This window comes from Schistocerca nitens, chromosome 5 (genome assembly GCF_023898315.1).
Source record: "Schistocerca nitens isolate TAMUIC-IGC-003100 chromosome 5, iqSchNite1.1, whole genome shotgun sequence".
Lineage (NCBI taxonomy): Eukaryota > Metazoa > Arthropoda > Insecta > Orthoptera > Acrididae > Schistocerca > Schistocerca nitens.
This window is the reverse complement of record NC_064618.1, coordinates 565,974,732-565,997,200: the sequence shown is the minus strand read 5'-3', so window position 1 is coordinate 565,997,200 and position 22,469 is coordinate 565,974,732. Positions and strand designations below refer to the sequence as shown.

Here is a 22,469-nt window from a genome sequence, read left to right as displayed (position 1 = left end):
AAAATGGAATGCAGGTGAATTAAATCAGGTGATGCCGAGGGAATTAGATTAGGAAACGAGACAATTAAAGAAGTAGGTAAGTTTTGCTATTTGGGAAGAAAAATAACTGACGATGGCCGATGTAGAGAGGCTATAAAATGTAGACTGGCAGTGGTAAGAAAATCGTTTTTAACGGAGAGAAATTTGTTGAAATCGAAAAGAGACTTCAGTGTTAGGAAGTCTTTTCTGAAAGTATTGGCCTGAAGTGTAGGCATGTATGGAAGTTGTAATGGTACTTGAATTACGTAACCATTACGGCACCTCACCTCAACCTCTCGATACCAGTAATATTCTACTATGTTTTTGTAAAATAGTTAACATATTTCGGTGACAACATTCAGATTTGATTTCATTAATGTAGAGGTACTTTGATACATCATATGTTTATATTGCAATGATATTATTCTTATGTGTATTCTCTCTTTTGTCACTATGATCTTTGTCATACTTATAACTTTGATTTTTGGACGCGTAAGTGGTTATTAGAGAGTCAAATCTTGGTCGTCATGTTGAAAAGACGCAAATTGTAGTCAGTTTATAAAATGTGAACTTTAACAGCGAGGAAGATATTTTCAAGTATGTTTTATATTGTAAAGTGATGTTTTGTGTGTTACGTGATATTGCAACAAAAGTAATAAAAAAGAAGTGTAACTTAAAGTAGGAGTGCTGATTACTTTTTTACATCACCATTGTGCTAACTTGCAAAAGTTTAATCTTCAAGAATGGTTTATGAAACACATCTATACAACTTTTGAATATCGCAGAATAACACCTAGGCCTCTTTGCATCCGAGCTTGGAATCATCACCATCCAGATTTTCGACGATTGAGCCATGAGTTCACAATGAGACCAGCGTGGGAAACACGAAAAGATGAGTGCCTAGTTTATCCATTATTTCATGAAATGACTTTATTAACTGTGCTCTAATGACATCTACCACTTAATGTAACTTTGTTGTTGCCAGAAAATGCAATATTTAGCAGCGTGAGCAACACTACAATCATAATTAAATTTTATCTTTGTTGTGGTAGGGTTGTTAGAAAGTGAAACATGGACGATAAACAGTTTAGACAGGGAGAGAACAGAAGCTTTTGGAATGTGGTGCTACAGAAGAATGCTGAAAATTAGTTGGGTAGATCACGTAACTAATGACGAGGTACTGAACAGAATTGGGGAGACAAAAAAATTATTGCGCAACTTGACTAAAAGAAGAGTTTGATTGATAGGACACATTCTGAGACGTCAAGGGATTATCAATTTACACTACTGGCCATTAAAATTGCTACACCAAGAAGAAATGCAGATGATAAACGGGTATTCATTGGACAAATATATTATACTAGAACTGACATGTGATTACATTTTCACGCAATTTGGGTGCATAGATCCTGAGAAATCAGTACCCTGAACAACCACCTCTGGTCGTAATAACGGCCTTGATACGCCTGCACATTGAGTCAAACAGAGCTCGGATGGCGTGTACAGGTACAACTGCCCATGCAGCTTCAACACGATACCACAGTTCATCAAGAGTAGTGACTGGCGTATTGTGACGAGCCAGTTGCTCGGTCACCATTGACCAGACGTTTTCAATTGGTGAGAGATCTGGAGAATCTGCTAGCCAGGGCAGCTGTCGAATATTTTCTGTATCCAGAAAGGCCTGTAAAGGACCTGCAACATGCGGCCGTGCATTATCCTGCTGAAATGTAGGGTTTCATAGGGATCGAATGAAGGGTAGAGCCACGGGTCGTAACACATCTGAAATGAAACGTCCATTGTTCAAAGTGCCGTCAATGCGAACAAGAGGTGACCGAGACGTGTAACCAATGGCACCCCATACCATCACGCCAGGTGATACGCCAGTATCGCGATGATGAATACACGCTTCCAATGTACGTTCACCGCGATGTCGCCAAACACAGATGCGATCCTCATGATGCTGTAAACAGAACCTGAATTTATCCGAGAAAATTACGTTTTGCCATTCGTGAACCCCGCTTCGTCGTTGAGTACATCATCGCAGGCGTTCCTGTCTGTGATGCAGCGTCAAGGGTAACCGCAGCCATGGTCTCCGAGCTGATAGTCCATAAAGCTGCAAACGTCGTCGAACTGTTCGTGCAGATGGTTGTTGTCTTGCAAACGTCCCCATCTGTTGACTCAGGGATCGAGACGTGGCTGCACGATTCGTTACAGCCATGCTGATAAGGTGCCTGTCAATTCGACTGCTAGTGATACGAGGCCGTTGGGATCCAGCACGGAATTCCGTATTACCCTCCTGAACCCACCGATTCCATATTGTGCTAAAAGTCATTGGATCTCGACCAACGCGAGCAGCAGTGTCGCGATACGATAAACCGCAATCGAGATAGGCTACAATGCTGGGAGTGGTGGCGTGCTCCTGTAATCCAGCGACCTGGAGGCCGGGTGTAGTGGATAGTCTGAGTATGGGAGTACTGTTTCACAGCATGCTGTGTTGATCTGGCGTCCGCACTGAGATCGCCATCAATATGGTCGCTTAAGAGTAGTCTTGGGCGACCAGGTTAGCTATGGAGGGGTGCACCGGGCCAGGCAGGAACGAAAACTACAATGCGACCTTTATCAAAGTCGGAAACGTGATGGTACACATTTCTCCTCCTTGTACGAGGCATCACAACAACGTTTGACCAGGCAACGCCGGTCAACTGCTGTTTGTGTATGAGAAATGGGTTGGAAACTTTCCTCATGTCAGCACGTTGTAGGTGTCATCACCGGCGCCAACCTTGTGTGAATGTTCCGAAAAGCTAATCATTTGCATATCACATCTTCTTCCTGTCGGTTAAATTTCGCGTCTGTAGCCTGTCATCTTCGTGGTGTAGCAATTTTAATGGCCAGTAGTGTATTATTGGTGGGGATATTGGAGAGGGGGGGGGGGAGAGTTGTAGAAGGAGACCAAGAGATGAATACAGCAATCAGATTTAGATGGATGTGGGTTGCAGTAGTTATTTGGAGACGAAAAGGCTTGCATAGGATAGACAAGCATGGAGAGCTGTATGGAACCAGTTTTTGGACTGAAGACCACAGCAACAACAACCCATTGTTACAGCACTAATGACCAGCAGTGAAAGAAAAGAAGAGATGCTACACACGGGGTGGCGCTTGCCACTGTGCCTTACCTCGGCGGCGGCTGCGAGGTGCGGCTGCGTGGCGAGCGGCTTCCGCACGAGCGCGCGCGTCTGCTCCTCGGTGTAGCCGCAGTTGGCGTGGTAGGCCTGCGACACGGTGAGGATGACGTCGTAGACGGCCAGCTGCCGGCTCTCCGCGTCCGACTGCTCGGCGTCCGACGTGCCGACGCGCGTCGCCGCCGCCTCCTCGCCGCTGCGCTCGCGCGACCTCTTCGGCACGCGCCCATACCGCACCGCTGCACACCACGACAGGCCTTACAGTCACCGCCATCACAGCCGATACAGGTCAGTCACTCTTACATGATTCTGCGCAGTCTGTTATCTAAACCGCTTATTACTAAAACCTCATAGGCAGAGGCGCAAACTTGAAAAAAAATTTGGAGGGGCAAGAATCATTTTATTAGGTACTGCCGGGTGATCAAAAAGTCAGTATAAATTTGAAAACTTAATAAACCACGGAATAATGTAGATAGAGAGGTAAAAATTGACACACATGCTTGGAATGACATGGGGTTTTATTAGAAACACCCCAGATTGCTAGACGCGTGAAAGATCTCTTGCGCGCGTCGTTTGGTGATGATCGTGTGCTCAGCCGCCACTTTCGTCATGCTTGGCCTCACAGGTCCCCAGACCTCAGTCCGTGCGATTATTGGTTTTGAGGTTACCTGAAGTCGCAAGTGTATCGTGATCGACCGACATCTCTAGGGATGCTGAAAGACAACATCCGACGCCAATGCCTCACCATAACTCCGGACATGCTTACAGTGCTGTTCACAACATTATTCCTCGGCTACAGCTATTGCTGAGGAATGATGGTGGACATATTGAGCATTTCCTGTAAAGAACATCCATCATCTTTGCTTTGTCTTACTTTGTTATGCTAATTATTGCTATTCTGATCAGATGAAGCGCCACCTGTCGGACATTTTTTGAACTTTTGTATTTTTTTTTGGTTCTACTAAAACCCCATGTCATTCCAAACATGTGTGTCAATTTGTACCTCTCTATATACATTATTCCGAGATTTATTCAGTTTTCAAATTTATACTGACTTTTTGATCACCCGGTATATTTGACAGATAACTTTGCGTTTCCATCTACATGCTCGACACTCCAAACCAGTCCTATTTGCAACAAAATGTTCAAATGTGTGTGAAATCTTATGGGACTTAACTGCTAAGGTCATCAGTCCCTAAGCTTACACACTACTTAACCTTAATTATCCTAAGGAGAAACACACACACCCATGCCCGAGGGAGGACTCCAACCTCCGCCGGGACCAGCCGCAGTCCTATTTGCAGACGACACAGTGTATTGATTGAAGGTGGATATAGAAAGGGTCTTAGGCTGTATGCCGAAGTCACAAATTAAAAGATTTCAAAGTGGTTTGCGAGGAATAAGCTACTGATTAACCCCCCCCCCCCTCCCCAAAAATGGCTCTGTGCACTATGGGACTTAACTTCTGAGGTCATCAGTCCCCTATAACTTAGAACTACTTAAACCTAATTAACCTAAGGACATCACACACATCCATGCCCGAGGTAGGATTCGAACCTGCGACTGTAGCGGTCGCGCGGTTCCAGACTGTAGCGCCTAGAACCGCTGGGCCACCCCGACCGAAAAAAAACGCCACTATACAATTCCACAAACAGCAAAATTAAAAATCCATTAAAGCCAAATTGAAAATTATCTATGGTACAGAAAAAGTGTGCTCCGATTTGCGAAAGAAACATTTCCTTCAACAAAAATGGCTTAAAATGTGTTTCACTGTAAACGTTTCACTAACTTGCTGCTTTGATCTTAAAGACATATTCACAACAAAGAGACGAATGAGTGTGATATGTGAAAATAAGACGTCATGTATGAAATATATCTTGGGGAAAGTTGACTATGTTGAAAAAGGGGGGTGGGGGGCGCTTGACATGTTCGCGCGGGGCGGCAAAATCCCTGGAGCTGATGTGCTGTGGTGTTGTACCTAGTGATTGTCAATAGAATTTACAAAAATGAATGAAGAGTCTTTAACGTTACCTAGTCCTTGTAGCGATCGCCATCAAATTCGGTGTCACTATTGCTCATTAGTTTCTTTTACAAGCTGCCAGCAGGCTGCTGTGGGAGGAAGTGGAGCTCGTCCTAGCAGCCGAAGCGCTGCGAGCTCATGGTGAGCTTTCGTTCCCCGCATACCTCCGTACAGTAAAAGTGTGCATATAGTACAGATGCAGGGGACAAACCCTGTCACGACAGTTCGTCATATGCAGAGGTTGGAGGTGTAGCAGAAAGGAATACGCAACAGCTCGTAAAATCGGTATTTTTCTCTACATAATCATTACATACTATTATGCAAAAATGTGTGTGCAAGTTTTAACAAATTTCCTAGTAAAGGATGAGGAAGAGGGAGAGAGCGGTGAGAAAAGCATGTTTGAAAAATTGGGGTGGGGGGGGGCGGCGAGGCCCTGCTTTTAACTATTGGGAGGGGGGGGGTACAAAGTACCTTGCCCCCCCCCCCCCCCAAGTCGGCGCCACTGCTCATTGGGGATAATCCTCAAAAATGGGAAATGGACATTCTTTTAAATTTCGGTTTCTTGATACATAGATGCTTCTATTGGAATTATGAGTAAAATGAGAGACCGTCATTTCTTGTAGAGAGTAGATTTAAATGTAGCAATGTTTTCTAATAGGGGACCAGAGTCATGCTGAACCACTCGGTGATTTTTGTTGAAAACTTTGATTAACTATTATACTTGTAATATTCAGATGGGCAGGCCAGAGTTTGAAGTTTCAAATAATGATGGAACAAAAACGGGAAAACGAAAGAAAGGCAAGCTTGATTACTTTTTAGTGTGCTATGGATTTCTAATTTTGAGACACCCAACATGAAAACTGATGGAGATATGTTTTGTTGTTCTCATGAGGGCCAAAGGTAAGAAAGGCGCTAATGAAAAGTGCACCTGAATGCTTTGCCCCCATAGGAGAACTCCACTCGTTCAACAATGCAGCAGAGCGCAAAATCGCAATCATGAGGTTATAACAATGTTATTGTTCTTAACTAGTGTTGCCAAATCAGCTTTTTTAAAGCTGACTCTGGCGTATTTTTGGACAACGGCCTTGCCGCAGTGGTTACACCGGTTCCCGTGAGATCACCGAAGTTAAGCGCTGTCGGGCGTGGTCGGCACTTGGTTGGGTGACCATCCAGTCCGCCATGCGCTGTTGCCATTTTTCGGGGTGCACTCAGCCTCGTGATGCCAATTGAGAAGCTCATCGTCCGAATAGTAGCGGCTTCGGTCAAGAATACCATCATAACGACCGGGAGAGCGGTGTGCTGACCCCACGCCCCTCCTATCCGCATCCTCCACCGAGGATGACACGGCGGTCAGATGGTCCCGGTAGGCCACTCGTGGCCTGAAGACGGAGTGCTGGCTTATTTTTAATACCATTTAGCCGGCGAATGTGTGATTTAGCTGGCTTCCGGAAGTATGGCTTTTTTCACAATCATCTGATTTCTTTCCTACACTTTTTTTCGTGACTACCGTAAAGCATTAAAATCTTTGTTGATTAAAGGAAAATTATTTGCATTGAGCTAAGACTTCAAACCACGCTTCGAGATTCCATGTAAATGTATTAGTAGACTGAATTAAAAAGGTCGACAAACCAAACTGAAGCAGTGTTACTGTTTGTTTCGGGCTCGTCAGCATACGCATACACAGTTGAGAGCCTTGCTGGAATCGCTGTCGCAACCTAGCTCACATCAGCATAGTATCTCAACTACACAATAATGAAGGAAGCTGTTCTAAGCAAAGCAGACGTCATGCGCTTCACAGCTATAGTAAACAATGTGCCAGGGACTGAGTCACTTCTCGTCCAATCGTATCCCAGACGTGCTTGATTGGAGGTAAGTCCGGAGATCGTGCTGGCTAGGGAAGTTGTTGCACGTCTTGCAGAATACGTTGAGTTCCATGGGCAGTGTGTGGACGAGTTTTACCCTGTTGAAAAAGCACATCATCCTCCTGTTGTGAACGACGAAAGAGCGGGTCTAACAACTTTCTGCATATACCGAGCGCTGGTTAGTGTCCGCTCCAGAAACACCAAAGGTGAACGACAGCTTATCGCATCCCAGCCCATATGGTCTTGGGTGGGGCCAATGTGCCTTGAACTAATGCACTCTGCGAGACAGCGCCCACCAGGTCTACGTCGTACGCGCAAACGATCTTCGCTTCCGTGCAGGCAGAACCTGCTTTTCCATTTTCCAACTGATCCTCTGACGACACCAGTATAGCCGTTCACGTCGATGCTGTGGCGTGAGCGGAAGACGGACTAGAGGGATGCTTGCCCGTAATTCCGCTGCTAATAGCTGGTTCGCAACTATTCATGTTGACCCGTCTAGGCTCACAAGCCCTCTTGTCTGCACTGCGGTAGCTGAACGATCGGCCACTGCTGCTCTTACAATACGACGATCCTGGCGGGTGTCTGTGCTACGTGGACGTCCAGAATCTCGTTTATGGGTGTGAGAATGTTCACGTGACCACTGATATCAGCATCGTTGCACGACAGACGCAGCACGCCCAACTTGGCTGGTATTTCTCCGAAAGGACCATCCCGCCACTCGGAAGGCTACATTTTGACCCCTTTCAAACTCGCCCAGTTGGCTGTAGGAAGCACGAGTGCATCTCCGTGACTTGGTTGCATGATTGCTTAACACGTTTGAACCACACTGAGCCTTCTGCCTGTGAGCATTCCCTATTGAAGGGTAGACACAGGTGGCGCTCTGACACCTATGCCACTACGCTGTCTGTTGGTTACCTATTCCCCAGGTGGCATATGCCGTCATTGGATCAAAATCAACGTCGTCGTTACGGATGTACTAACGTTTTTCCAGCATTGTAGTATAATATATATGATGAGCGATTTGAGTCACACAGTACATTAATAAGCACCCCAAATTATGTACTGTTGTAAAAGTAATCTCTAATTGCCACTACCTTGAATAATTTTATTTTACTGCATCTGTTTTCTAAACGTTAATAGTATTAACTCTGCTGCTATCATAATTCTAGCATCTCAGATTAGAAGTGTCACATTTGAACCATATAATAAAGCCCTAAGCATAATACGTTATTTAAAGTTATGTGCAAATGTGAAAGTTTTTTACCACTACAGAAAACTAATAACCGTATCGTTCATTTACTGTTACGTCATAAATCAAAGCAGAAGATGTAAATGAAGTTCTTGAGAGACGCTCTGAACTAAAGCGGGAAAATAAAATCTGTGACTAAAGATGGCACTTTGATAACAAAAATGTTCCTAATCCACAGTAAACTACCACTGTGGCCAAGGCCGGTTCGAGTATGTGTTTCCACACAAGCGTCAAATCGTTTGCGCCCCCCTCCCCACCCTCCCACACCCCTCACGCCGCTCTCCTTCAGACATTAATTGCATGTCTTCGGTCTCTTTATAAGAACATTTTATGATGATGTTTAACATAATTTCATGAAACGTGAAATAATGTACATCGTACAGAAGGAAAACCACACCTTTTCACAATGTAACAGAGTTTTGCACACGTTACTTACAGGGTTCGAGGCCGACGCCCGCTCGCAGTGTATTCGGAGGGGGGCGGGTCTTTTTTTAAATGTAGCTTTATTGTAACATGATTCCGGCCTTGAAAAATGGATGGAACAAACTACAGAGAAAGCAATTAATGCTACTGTCGTATGAAAAGGTAATTATGTTTACGTAATTAAGGGATGGTTCTCTTTGTAGCATCCACAGTAATTTAATTTAATATGAAATTATTACATATATCATTTTCGATTCATTTTGTCTCTCTTGCCTTTCCCTAGTTTTGAAATACTGACGTTTTACACAATGCGATATTACTTTCTAAGTTTTAGATTGCCCCATTTCTTACACTCACTTCATTATCAGTGTCCTCGCTTTTCACACACAAAACAATGGGTACCAAGCTGTATACTATGTGAAAAACAAGACAGTGGTATACATTGTCATTCAAGAGCAGCTGTTGTGTGAACAACGTCTTCTGCCGGTCGAAAGTTTTCCCCTTTCTTAGTGAAACTTTTCGTCCGGCTCCCCTACGTCGTTCACAGGGTGTTCCCAAACCATTCGTTGAAATTAATAAAGGACGCAAAGAACATCGAAACAAATATATTTCGATAAGGAACATATGGTCTCTGAAGTCAACTTGTAATGTTGGCGAACGTTTTGTTAGTGATGCTGACGTAATCTGTTATGAAGGTCTCGCTGATTGGGAATGTGTACTGACATTTAGTATCCACAGTTTGTATGTTTGGGCATAAGTCAATTCAAGAGGTGATCGACAACGATTCCGTGTTTACGTGTAGGCCGGCATTCTCTCTGGACATCACATTCTTCCATTCCGCCTCAACGAGTGGAGATAACGCATCTTCGTAGAACATTGCCAAATGTTAGAGGATGCACTTCCAGCACGATGGGGTGCCAGCCAGTTTCAGCGTTGCTGTGAGGAATCACCTGAGAGCCACCATCGGGAATCTATGGATCGGCCGCGGTCACCCTCTGGCCTGGCCGCGCAGGTCACATGAGCTCATGTGTTTAGGTATCTTCCTCTTAGAGCATTAGAAGCAGCTGGTGTATGCAATCGTTGTGGACAAGTAGAAGACCTCGTCGCTAGAATTGCCGTCGCTGCTGGCACCATCGCGGGCATGCCAGGAATCTTCGAACGGACATGACAGTCAATGATCCGACGACGAACTGCGTGCATACAGGCCAACGGTCGCAGTTCCTGTCAATGCCACTCCTGTATTAGCAACGAAACTACCTTCTGTGTAAATCGTCCCTAGCACCAGAAATTGCCATCAAGGCCTATATGTACGACAACTAAATGTGTTTGTTTTAATATCACTACGTTTTGTATGAGTGAACGAATGGTTTCGGAACACCTTAACCGATGGAATTAACGCTTCTCTAGGCGCTACAGTCTGGAGACGCGTGGCCGTTACGGTCGCAGGTTCGAATCCTGCCTCGGGCATGGATGTGTGTGATGTCCTTAGGTTAGTTAGGTTTAAGTTGTTCTAAGTTCTAGGGGACTGCAGACCACAGCAGTTGAGTCCCATAGTGCTCAGAGCCAATTAACGCTTCCTGCTCTTCAGTTATTAATCTGAGCTTCTTAAGCCGAATTTCTAAAGTTAAAAAAACTCAGAGTTCTCAGAATTTTATCGTATGCCGTGTGGTCTTTGTATTATTTACTCTGCAGTTTTTAGTTTGTGCCTCAAAGCTATAATTCATTTTCAGGTTCCTTGATGGGACGTTATAAACCAGTAAATTACTGCAGTAGACTCCCTCTCATACCTTCAAGACTCATATCTATATCGTGCGAATGTCTGCGATCAGTCCAGCGTAGTCCTGTAGTTGTGTAGCATTTGTGCACACGTGTTTGTCACAGTAGTGAAATTAGACGTGATAGAGGTGTGTGTAATTTTTCAATTTTTTCGGCCATTTGCTTCATCTCGACGCACGATGCTAGATAATTTTGCTTGTGAAGCTTCAGACGATTTTGATGTACTTTTGATGTATGACACTTATTCACCACGAAAGTGGTCAGATAATGAAACCGGTCGCAATAAGCTGTACAAGTAATCGTGAATTATTCACTATGTTTTTATATTTATGTTGCGCAAATGAAAGAAAAGGAAGCGTGGCTCTCATTGTTGGCAGATAGGTGATGTCAAACTTATCACTTCATCATTGTCAGATACTTAGGACAACGGTTGACTGACCACCGGTCCTCGCACGCACATATGAATTTCGCTGGTCGTAATAAGTTCACAGGACAAGATACCAGCGATCTCCTTAAACGAGCCCAATGGTCACCTTGGAGTGCTGTAGATGGAGTGAACCTGGTACCAGGCAGTCATGTTGTCCTCCACCGGCGGTTTTGCGAATCAGTGAGATGGATGGAGAAACAACTGAAAGAAATGAAAGTAAATAAATCACCAAGTCCGGATGGAATCCCAGTGCGATTTTACAAAGAATACTGTACAGCATTGGCCCCTTACCTAGCTTGCATTTATCGTGAATCTCTCGCCCAGCACAATGTCCCAAGCGACTGGAAAAATGTGCACGTGACTCCAGTACATAAGAAGGTGTAAGATTAAGGATCGACCTGCGACAGCAATCGCACAACTTGCGTACGGGCCGCTAGACGCCGCCGCGAGGGCTTAGAGTGCACTGCGGTCGCAGGCGCGCGTGTTGCGTACGGGCCGCGAGGTGCCTCCACGAGCGCAACCGTATATAAGTGCCGACGGAGTTCGGCCGGCTCTCATTTGGTTGGCATCTCAGTTTTGCCTATTCTCTTATTGGCTTAGTTGCTTAGCTCTTATTCGTTTATGGCTCATGTTATTGTGCTCTCTTTAAGCCATTCTGATTGTTTTGATTTACTTCCAATTGAGAAGTGCCGGCCGAAGTGGCCGTGCGGTTAAAGGCGCTGCAGTCTGGAACCGCAAGACCGCTACGGTCGCAGGTTCGAATCCTGCCTCGGGCATGGATGTTTGTGATGTCCTTAGGTTAGTTAGGTTTAACTAGTTCTAAGTTCTAGGGGACTAATGACCTCAGCAGTTGAGTCCCATAGTGCTCAGAGCCATTTGAACCAATTGAGAAGTGCTCATTTTGGCATTTCACTTTTGCATATTTCTCATTTTGCTAATAATATGCTCCTTAGATTTTTACAGTTGAATTGATTAACATAGTCTCATGTACTGTTTTTTCATTTCAGCCTGGTCATATTTTGATTTTCTTTAAATACTGTAATAATTATCGGAAGCATTTCTTCCCTTAAACTTGTGTAAAGTATTATCGATGTAGAATTTGTTCCGTGACACAGGTTTAAGGTTTTGAATATAAATTATTTAAGAAACTGTGCTTTAAAACAAATTTATTTTTTCAGTTTGTACTACATCAGACGACAATTTTGTGATATGAGAGAGAAATTTGAGGGGCGAACCCTTGGAAATAGCCTTAAGTGATCCCCTTTAAAAATAAAAATTTGTGTGGCACAAAGTCGTGACACTGTAGGCACCGAAAATTTATACGTCACAAAGGGTAAATAAACGGGCCCGCGGAATTACAGACCAATATCACTAACTTCTTTTTGCTTCAGAATTCTCAGTTCGAATATAATAAACTTTCTTGAGTCTGTGAATCTTATGTTCACGAATGATCATGGTTCCAGAAAGCATCGCTTGAGCGAAACTCACCTTGTCCTGTCCTCGCATTATACGCTGCGAACTATAGATGAAGGGTAGCAGGCAGAGTCCATATTTCTAAGTTTCCGGAAAGCATTTGACACGGTGCGCTGTTGCGAGTTGTTAACGAAGGTACCAGCATATGGAGTAAGTTCGCAGATATGTGAGTGGCTCGACAACTTCTTAAATAACAGAGCACAGTATCTTGTCCTCGATGGCGACTGTTCATCAGAGACAAGGGAATAGTAAGGAGTGCCCCAGGGAAGTGTGATGGGACCGCTGCTGTTCTCTATATACACAAATGATTTGGCGGACAGGGTGGGCAGCCATCTGTGTTTGTTTGCTGATGACGCCGTGGTGTACGGTAAGGAGTCGAAGTTGATTGACTGTAGGAAGATACAAGACGACTTAGACAAAATTTCACACCATGATGAATGGCAGCTAGCTATAAATGCGGATGAGTAGGAAGATCACACCTGTAATGTTCGCATACAGTATTACTAGTGTCCTGCTTGACACAGTCAAGTCGTTTAAATATTTGGGCGTAACGTTACAAAACGATATCAGGTGGAAGGAGCATGTTAGAACTGTGGGAGGCAAGGCGAATGATCCTATTCGGTTTATTGGGAGAATTTTGGCAAAGGAGTCCGCATACAGGACGCTGGTGCGAGTATCTACTCGAGTATCTGGGACCCGTACCGGGTCGGACTGAACAAAGACATCGAAGCAATTCAGAGGTGGGCTGCTAGATTTGTTACCGGTAGGTTCGAACAACGCATAAATGTTGCGGAGATGCTTCAGGAACTCAAATGGGAATCCCTTGGAGGGAATTGCGGAGGTACTTCAGGAACTCAAATGGGAATCCCTTGGAGGGAAGGCGACGTTCTTTTCGAGAAACACTATTGAGAAATCGGCATTTGAAGCTGACTGCCGAACGATTCTACTGCCGCCAACATACATTGCGCGTAAGGACCACTAGGATAAGATATGACAAATTAGGGTTCATATGGAGCCATATAGATAGTCGTTTTTCCCTCGCTCTATTTGGGAGTGGAACAGGAAAGGAAATGACTAGTAGTGGTACAGGGTACTCTCCACCACGCACCGTACGGTGACTTACGGAGTATCTGTGTGGATGTAGATGCAGTTGGACGTGACAGATTGGCAGAAAGGAGCTGTCGTTTTTGAAAATTTCCATGACTACACGGTGAATGAAGTTGCTCGATTCGTTGGTGTACAGCACGGATTGTCCAGTGTGCTTGTAAGGAATGGTGTAACAAGCGTAAGAACAGTGGTCCCAGAACCAGAGATGAGTGTCACACCTTATCAATTCTTACCTGACAGGAATTGCAAGTGTCAGTGAATGCAGGTCCATCTCAGTGAGATAACTGCGAACGGAACTCTAGGCAGTGGACAATAGGAGTCACGTACATTGCTAAAGGCGCATCAGCGCCCTTCTTCATTGAGCAAAACAACGGAAAGTGGACTATCTGAATACAGGCCTGAAGCGTGCTGCGACTAATCGTGATGTTTGCATCTGTTCAAATGATGAAACACGCAGAGCGCACCGACCGCCCAGTGAGGCGTTTAGCCTGCAGTGTGCGAAGGGTGTAGGTCTGGTCACAGATGGTTCTGGGGTGCCAGGTGCCGTTTTCCCGTCTCATGACCGGGGATCACTCATTAGGGTTCACGTGAACGTGAAACGGGATGTTTATTTCAACATTCGCGGTGACAAAGCGTTACCCTCTCTTCCATATCTTCAGTCTGTTGTACATACTCGCGTCTTCCAGTGTGACAACAACACTGTAAGGGGTCACCTTTTTTGAGACATCATAATTGTCTCCCATTACAACGTAGAAGTTTGAAATTTTGATCAAAGTTGTCTACGGCCTTGCTCTGTAGTAGTATAAAAGCGTGGGGCTCTGCGGCGACATTTCAGACAGAAAGTTCTCGAAACGAGCGAAAAAGAGGCCAGAGCTTAGAGGTTCGCGTAGCTGTAAGTTGGGTTAATGATGTCACATTGACAACAAATTTCACCATAGTTCTGCCCAAAGCCGTTGTGGCGGTGTAACACGATGAGGAAGTCGTCACACCCCCTATTACCTACCAATCACTGCTGACACCCCCGATGATTCAACCCTCTTCTAAGGACATCGTGGGACTGCCACCCCACTGAACGTGATCTCACCCCTTTGGAGTGTAGCTTGACAGCAATTTGTGCTTTGGTACATAGGGTGGAACCAGTAGGGACCGTCATAACTATTCGACTAAATTTGAACGAGATCCGAAGCAGGAAAGCGTCTTTATGCTTTTTCATCCCTCCTCTTTCGCGCCCGCTTGTGGTGTGTGCATGGCGGGAATGCGCCATTAACATGAAAGTGAATGAAACGGCAAAGTGTCCTCAACATTTTTGTTGCGCTCTTTAAAACTGTCTGTGTACAGAGACTACCTTCTCATCCACCGATCCTTATCTGCCGGCGGGCAAGCAACCACCTCCACACCAGTGCTGGCCGCATGTGAAATCAGAGGGGTGTATAAAGGCTTGCCTCTCTGGCCGGCGGATAGGTATCGGTAAATGTCTCTGTACAGAGACATTTTTAAAAGCCCAACAAAGATGCGCAGGTGTTGCCGATCTGGGGGGGGGGGGAGGGGGCGGACGAAAGGGGTCTCAGAGGGGCCCCTTTACCATTTTATTCAAGAGTGTTCCAGTGTCACATACCGTGTGTACACGCCATATTAGGGCGTGATAAAGGAGAGGTGAAACGCATGGGCATCATTTTCTGCTTCGGATCGTGTTCAAATTCCTTCGAATGGTTTTGAGCTTTCACTAGTGGTTCCATCCCGTGTACCAAAGCTAAACTTGGAGTCACGCTACACCTCAAATGGATAGGATCACATTCAGTGAGGTTGCAGACCTGCTATGTCCTTAGAAAAGGGTTGAATCGTCCGGAGGATGTCAGCAGTGGCAACCCATTTGTCAAGAACGTCGTCCTGTTGCTTTTCCCACTGTGAACAGTTGTTTTCGACAAGGAACTGTGTGGGGATCGACGCCCCGACCAAAGCGGTGGTTTCGTTGATGCCCTTTATGCCGCCTCCTGGGGCATTTTTTTGTCGATTCTGACTGTTGGTATGTCTGAAACGTTATCCTTGCACAACGATAATAAAACCGCGTGATTTCAACTCTGCTCGTCGCGGCTCTGACTTCCACCACAGAGGCGTCAAACGAAGGGTTGAAACGTGGGTAAGAGATGGCGTGACGATCGCCCCTTCGTGTAAGACGTCCACGGTGGCGTGGGTACAACTGTGGTGAAATTTGGTGCCGATATGACTTCAGTGGCATCATTAACCCAACTTACAGTCCACATAAACTTCTGAGCTTGGCCTTTTTTCGCATGTGTCGACACCTTGCTGTTTGAAGAGTCGCTGAGCCCGAGGGCGACGTAGCAGGGAGCGACGTTGTTGCACCATTACAGAGGAAGGTTGTGGACACCTTTAAGCCAAATGCCATTCTTATGTGTAGCAATGGGAGACAATTACGGGGTTCAAAAAGTGACCATTTAACTGTGTTGTGCAGTATATTTTCACAGGGCTGCACACCTACATTGCTGGTATGATAAACACTTCGATGTATATTTCGGCTGCCCCGCTGTATCACCCGACCTTAATCCCATAGAAAATGTGTAAGACTATTTGGAACAGCGGGTGTAACGTAGAAATAGCATCCGGCAATTTGTAAGCTCTGTGTGATCTAACCATCAACGGTTGCATTCAGCTGGGTGTGGAACAACTTTAGAAACTTGCGCATTAGATTCCTGGCTGAAGGCCAAAGGCGGATGGCTAATATTTTGTCTGATGTTCTTTTCTTTTACGGAGTTTACTTCAAACCAGAATGCAGTCATTTACAGTTAGTCCATTTTAGTCGCAGATACAAGACGTACTGAAGGATGTCGGATATTATGTGTAAAGTAGCGCATCTGTACCACGATACATTTTATATAGCAACAATCAACTGCCAAAAGTTGTCCCTCAACTTGCGTTGCACACTGAAAGGTAAAAAGCGTGTGAAAAACATACGACATATTGTGCGTACTGATGGATGTCTAAAACTCAATAAGTAAGCTTAAGTAGCGTATATTTTTAACTTCTGACCTCGTATATGAAAAAAAAATTGTTTTATGATGCACTATAAGTTTGTATGTTGCCGCCGGATAGTTAGAGAGTGAAATTTGAGCTTTGTGGATTTCACGAGGGCATTTGCAGTTGGTAGTACGATAGTAAATTTGTAAAGGTTCTCCCATGGAAGCCGTAGGCTATGCAGCATTTATAAAAGACTCTCTGAACAGGAGAAATACATTCGTATCCTTCAGGCTGAAATAGATTTTGCGAGATGCGGATTAATAGGTAGCGTTAAGGAAACAGACTTTTGCAAATGGTGAACGGTAACAGGTTAAGGTCGATAAGGGATTAGTTGTGTGATAGAAAAAAAAATGGCTCTGAGCACTATGGGACTTAACTCTGAGGTCATCAGTCCCCTAGAACTTAGAACCACTTAAACCTAACTAACCTAAGAACATCACACACATCCATGCCCGAGGCAGGATTCGAACCTGCGACCGTAGCGGTCGCGCAGTTCCAGACTGTAGCGCCTAGAACCGCTCGGCTACCCCGGCCGGCTGTGTAATAGCATTTGAAATTCCATTGGATAATAAGTTGGATGGTTTCAGAAGTGGCCGGTAGAGTTCGCAAGGCAATAGGGTCGTCATTCCGTTTCACTGTCATTTGTGAGTGAGATGGCGACTGTGGAGCACAAGGTTTTCTGCGTTCTCGAGTTCGAGTTCGAGTTCGCGAAAAGTGAGTCGCAAATTGCAGCAGTGCAGTGTGCATTTCCTACCAAATTCGGTATTCAATCACCAACTCGCAAAAGCATTAGCCGTTTGTTTAAGCAATTTAAACAGACTGGGAGTGTGTACAAAGGAAAAAGCACAGGCCGACCGCGTGTGTCAGAGGATGATGACCGACGGAATCAAGAAAGTTTTGTGCGCAGTCCCAGTAAGTCTACCAACAGAATCAGTTTAGAACTTTTAATACCCCAACTAACTGTATGGAAACTTCTGAGATGGCGTTTGCTGTACAAGCCCTACCGATTACAACTTGTGCAGGCTCTCAATCTCAATGACAAAGAGAAGCGTCTCGCATTTCGTGTTTATGTGCTAACAAACATGGAGGATGATGCATTTCTACAGCGTGTAATTTTTAGCGATGAAGCGACGTTCCACCTTATGGAAAAGTCAACAGACACAATGTCCGCATATGGGGTTTGCAAAATTCACATTCACCATTGCAACATGAAGGAGACTCACCAAAGATCAACGTGTTCTGAGCCGTATCACATACAAAGGTTTATAGACCATTTTTCTTTGTGGAAAGAATTGTAATGGGAATCACCTGGACATGTTCGAACAATGACTGTTCCCTCAAGTTATGGAAGATTCCCTGGACTTCATTTTCCAACAGGATGGAGCTCTGCCCCATTGGCACCATGATGCACGAGACTGTTTGGATGACTCCTTTCCTCAGTGCTTGATCGGTCGCAGGGGACCTGAGGACCTCGCTCTGCACTTCTGATCTCACACCCTGCAACTATTTCTTATGGGTTTATGTGAAGGAAGCTGTTTACGTCCCCCAACTACACTGATCGATCTGCGGAACCGGATCACTGCTGCACTGTACTCAGCAACACCAGATACGCTTCCACATGTGTGGGAGAGTGTGGCTACCGCATCGATGCTTGCCATGCAGCCAACGGTGGCCACACTGAACATATGTAACTTTTATCACATATCTAATTATTAAACAATTATTAAAAACTAATTAATTACAAATTATAAAATTTATTAAACTGATATCAAACATTACGAAAAAAAAACTTTGAAACTTCCTGTTTTCATTGGTATAAAGCTTGTTAATTTTGGATGTGTACTTGAATAAATATGAAGTTTTGAAAATAGGCCCATCATTTAGAATAACCCTGTATATTGATGGGTATGAAAAGTGTTATACCATGAAGACATTGTTAGTTTGTTTTCAGTACAGAAAAAAAACATTTCTACTGATGAAGAATGGTGTGCATCCACAATGACTATTGGGCGTGTCTACGTTGGAGATCACAACACATCACGTTCACATACAGCTTATCGCAGTCTTTTGGACTGTGAAAAAGGCTGAGTCGCTGGCATGGAACACATGGGAGGATTATACCAAAAGAACACAACAGGCAGTTGGTTGTAGTGCAACGACTAAAACGAGCAGTGACAAGGTGGACTCAGGACGCGTGGTACGAAGAGCAAGTGAGGGTGCTTCCAGAAAGACTGCAATACGAGAAGATCGTAGGAATAGACGGACGACAACAGCTGGATTCCTGGTGGGGGTTACAGGTGGTGTGTCACCTTAAACTGTCAGGATAAGATTACTGGAAGCTGGGTTGAGATCTCAAGTTGGCGTGCGCCTTTTATCGCTACCACACATCACAGACTTGTAGATCCAGAGTCAATGGGACATTGGGTGGCATTCTGTGGTGTCCAACGGTGAATCTAGATTCTGTCAATGACGATCAGGTCGACACCGAAGTGTCTGTAGACGACCAGATGGAAGCTCACAGGAAGCAGCACTTCTCGAGACCCATACCTCTCCAGTTGCTGAGATCATAATGTGGGGAACTATTATAAAGTCAAAGGAAAAAACAAGAAGCACCATGAAGGAATTATTCGAATGGGATGGAAATCAGTAGATGTGATGTACATGTACAAACAGATGATTACAATTATCAAACAGTTATTTGACGTGGAATTGATTGATAGGGTTGTTGGATGTCCCCCTGAGGGATATCGTGCCAAAGTTAGATCATCAAAATTCAGCGCTGGTTGGGGAGACCCTGCTGATAATGCTCCAAACGTACTCATTTCAGGAGAGGTCAGGTGATCTTGCTGGCGAAGTTAGGGTTTCGCAAGCACGAAGACAAACAGTAGAAACTCTCGCCGTTTGCTGCCGAGCTGTATCTTGCGAAATATAAGCCTAGCACTGATTGTCATGAAGGGCAACAAAATGGTGCGTAGAATACCTTCGGCGTACCGCTGTGGTGTAAGTGTGAGGCGGATGGAAATGAAAGGGGTCCTGCTATGAAATGAAATGGCACCCCTGTCCATCACTCCCGGTTGTCACCCCACTAGGTTAGTATCCCAACGTTGTCAGCGGTGTCTTCAGACACGTTTTTGCTGGTCATAGGGGCCCAGTTTGAAGCGGGACTCATCACTAAAGACAATTCTACTCCAGTCAATGAGACTCCAGGCCGAGGACGTGTCTGGAGACAGCGGTGGTATACTAACCTTACTGTCGCCCACCATATGTCCTGACAACCAGGACTGATGGTCAGTGGTGCCATTCCTTTCATAGCAGGACCCCCTTTGGTTGTCATCCGCGGCGGCCTTACAGCACAGCGGTACGGCGACGATATTCTATGCCCCGTTTTGTTGCCCTTCATGACAAGCTGTCCTAGGCTTACATTTCAGCAAGTCTGCAAGATAAAGCCCGGCCTCATACGGCGAGGGTTCCTACTGCTTGACCAGCAAGGTCGCCAGAGATCTCTCCAATTGTGAACGTCTGGAGCACTATGGGGAAGGCCCTCCAACCAGCTTGGGATTTTCACGATCTAACGCAGCAACTGGGCAGAATTTGGCACTATATTTCTTACGATGGCATCCAACAACACTGTCAATCAATGCAGTAAGGTGGTCCAGTACATTATTGACTTACTCAATTTGCTCTTGACTAAATCACCCAATTTTACTAAACTGTAATCACTTGTCTGTCTGTTCATGTACATCACATCTACAGATTTGGGTCCCATTCAGCTAATTCCTTCGCGGTGCGTCGTGTTTTTGTCTTAGAGTGTTTATAAAAACAAGACTGATTTGACAGTTGTTGAAGGGAGTCTGAATACACGCTAGCGCATGACAAGAAAGGTAAAATCTGTCATTGCCTTCGTGGCCTGAACATCTAATTGCGTATTCGAGCAGGATAAGGAAAGATCTCACATTGCAGTTGAAACCACAACAGCCTTGAGAAATATATGGACCCCTGACTGGCCTGATTTGTCACCCATAGCTTACATTTGGAGGGTGTTTGCTTCCCTGTGGGGGTCACATCTCATATTGTTGTCGATGATGGACATCACTTCTCCATGGAATCATTTAATACCCCTTATATGATGAACATCTCCGCAAAGTTAGATAAATGGCGTACCATTTTCCGTTTCCTTCAGCGTATTTGAATATATGATGATCATATACATTATCTGATCAAACGTACCCGGACACTTTTACCTAATACGGAATGGATCACTACTAGATTTCACAAGAGGTGGAGCCATGTGTATAAAAGGAAGCAGGAAGTATTGTGTTTTCTGTAGAGAAGCATTAACAGCAGAAGCTGTCTGTCAGGAGAGATCAATAATATCGAAGCTGGACTAGTCATTCGATGTCACCTGACCAACAAATCCATCAGCGACGTTTCAATTCTTCTAAAGCTGCCCATGTGGACTTCTGGTGATGTGATTGTGGTGTGGAAACGAGAAGGAATTACCACAGCTAAATCAAGGCCAGGGGGACCTCATGGACTTATGGACAGTGACTACCAAGCATTGTGAGGGGGTGGTTGCAAGAAATCACATGGAATCAGCGGAAGGAATCGCTCGGGAGTTCCAGCAGTCCAGCTAGCACAGTGACTGTGAATAGGGAGTTAAAACGAGTGGGGTACAATGACAGAGCATATCCTCGAAAGTCACGTATTTCTAGAGTCAGTGCTAAGTGAAGTTTGAGACATTGTAAAGAGTGACGCCACTGGACAGTGATTGAGTGGAAACGAGTGATTTGGAGTGATGAATCACGCTATACCCCGTGAGAAGCCGATGTTTGGCTCTGGTGAATGCTAACTGCCAACATAGTGTAGCGTCAGCATTGAAGTAAGAAGGAGGTGGTGTTACAGTAGGGGGATGTTTTTCGTGGTTAGAGTGTAGTCACCTAACTGAGCTTCAGGAAACACTAGATGCAGAAGGATATGAACACATTTTATAGCACTGTGCACTGCATGTAGTAGAGGAAAGGTTCAGAGACGATGACTGTGTATCAGCATGATAATGCACAGCCGGCCGAAGTGGCCGTGCGGTTAAAGGCGCTGCAGTCTGGAACCGCAAGACCGCTACGGTTGCAGGTTCGAATCCTGCCTCGGGCATGGATGTTTGTGATGTCCTTAGGTTAGTTAGGTTTAACTAGTTCTAAGTTCTAGGGGACTAATGACCTCAGCAGTTGAGTCCCATAGTGCTCAGAGCCATTTGAACCATTTTGATAATGCACCCTGTCATAAAGCAACATTGTGAGGTGGTGGTCTGTGGACAATACGGTTCCTGAAACGAACTGGCTTGCCCAGAGTCCCAACGTGAACCCAATGCAATGGAACTCTCATACAAAGAGTTAGAATGTCGGCTTCGCTCGTCTCCCCCCACCCTACCCCCCCAACCCTCCCCGGAGTCTAATTTACTACCTTCTCTGGTTTCGCCTCTTGAGGAATAAGGAAGAATAAGCTGCCATTCCTCCACAGGGGCATTCAGACACCCGATCGAAAGCGTCCCCAACAGGGTTCAGCCTATACTGATGTCAACTAATGTGTGTCCGAAAACTCTTGGTCAGACAGTGTAGATGCTGCACTATACTGCGTGTCTGATATTTTTATAACAGAGAAAATGTGATCCAAAAATAGAGTTATGGCCGAATGGCTGGGCGACTTACAGTCCCGCGACATGCCAACGGCGAGGCATTTCTTGAAGCGGCAGTACTGGCAGCGGTTGCGGTTCAGCCGGATGACCAAGCACTTGCCGTCTCGTAGGCACCGGTACTCGATCTGCTTCTGGATACTTCTCCGGAAAAATCCCTGCGAACAAGCGCAGAGAAATCCGTATGGAGCACAACACTTTTAGAGCGGAATTTCG

General features: G+C 45.1%; 1 protein-coding gene across 1 annotated transcript in view; it reads right to left on the bottom strand.

The window, feature by feature from the left end:
- LOC126260583 (ecdysone-induced protein 78C) overlaps positions 1-22,469 on the bottom strand; it is a 210,265-nt gene that overhangs the window by 39,796 nt on the left and 148,000 nt on the right. The window contains exons 4-5 of the mRNA XM_049957919.1: positions 22,270-22,411; positions 3,192-3,436 (exon numbers count right to left, since the gene is read on the bottom strand). Coding sequence (XP_049813876.1) covers positions 3,192-3,436; positions 22,270-22,411 — 387 coding nt within the window. The remainder of the gene's footprint in view (positions 1-3,191; positions 3,437-22,269; positions 22,412-22,469) is intronic.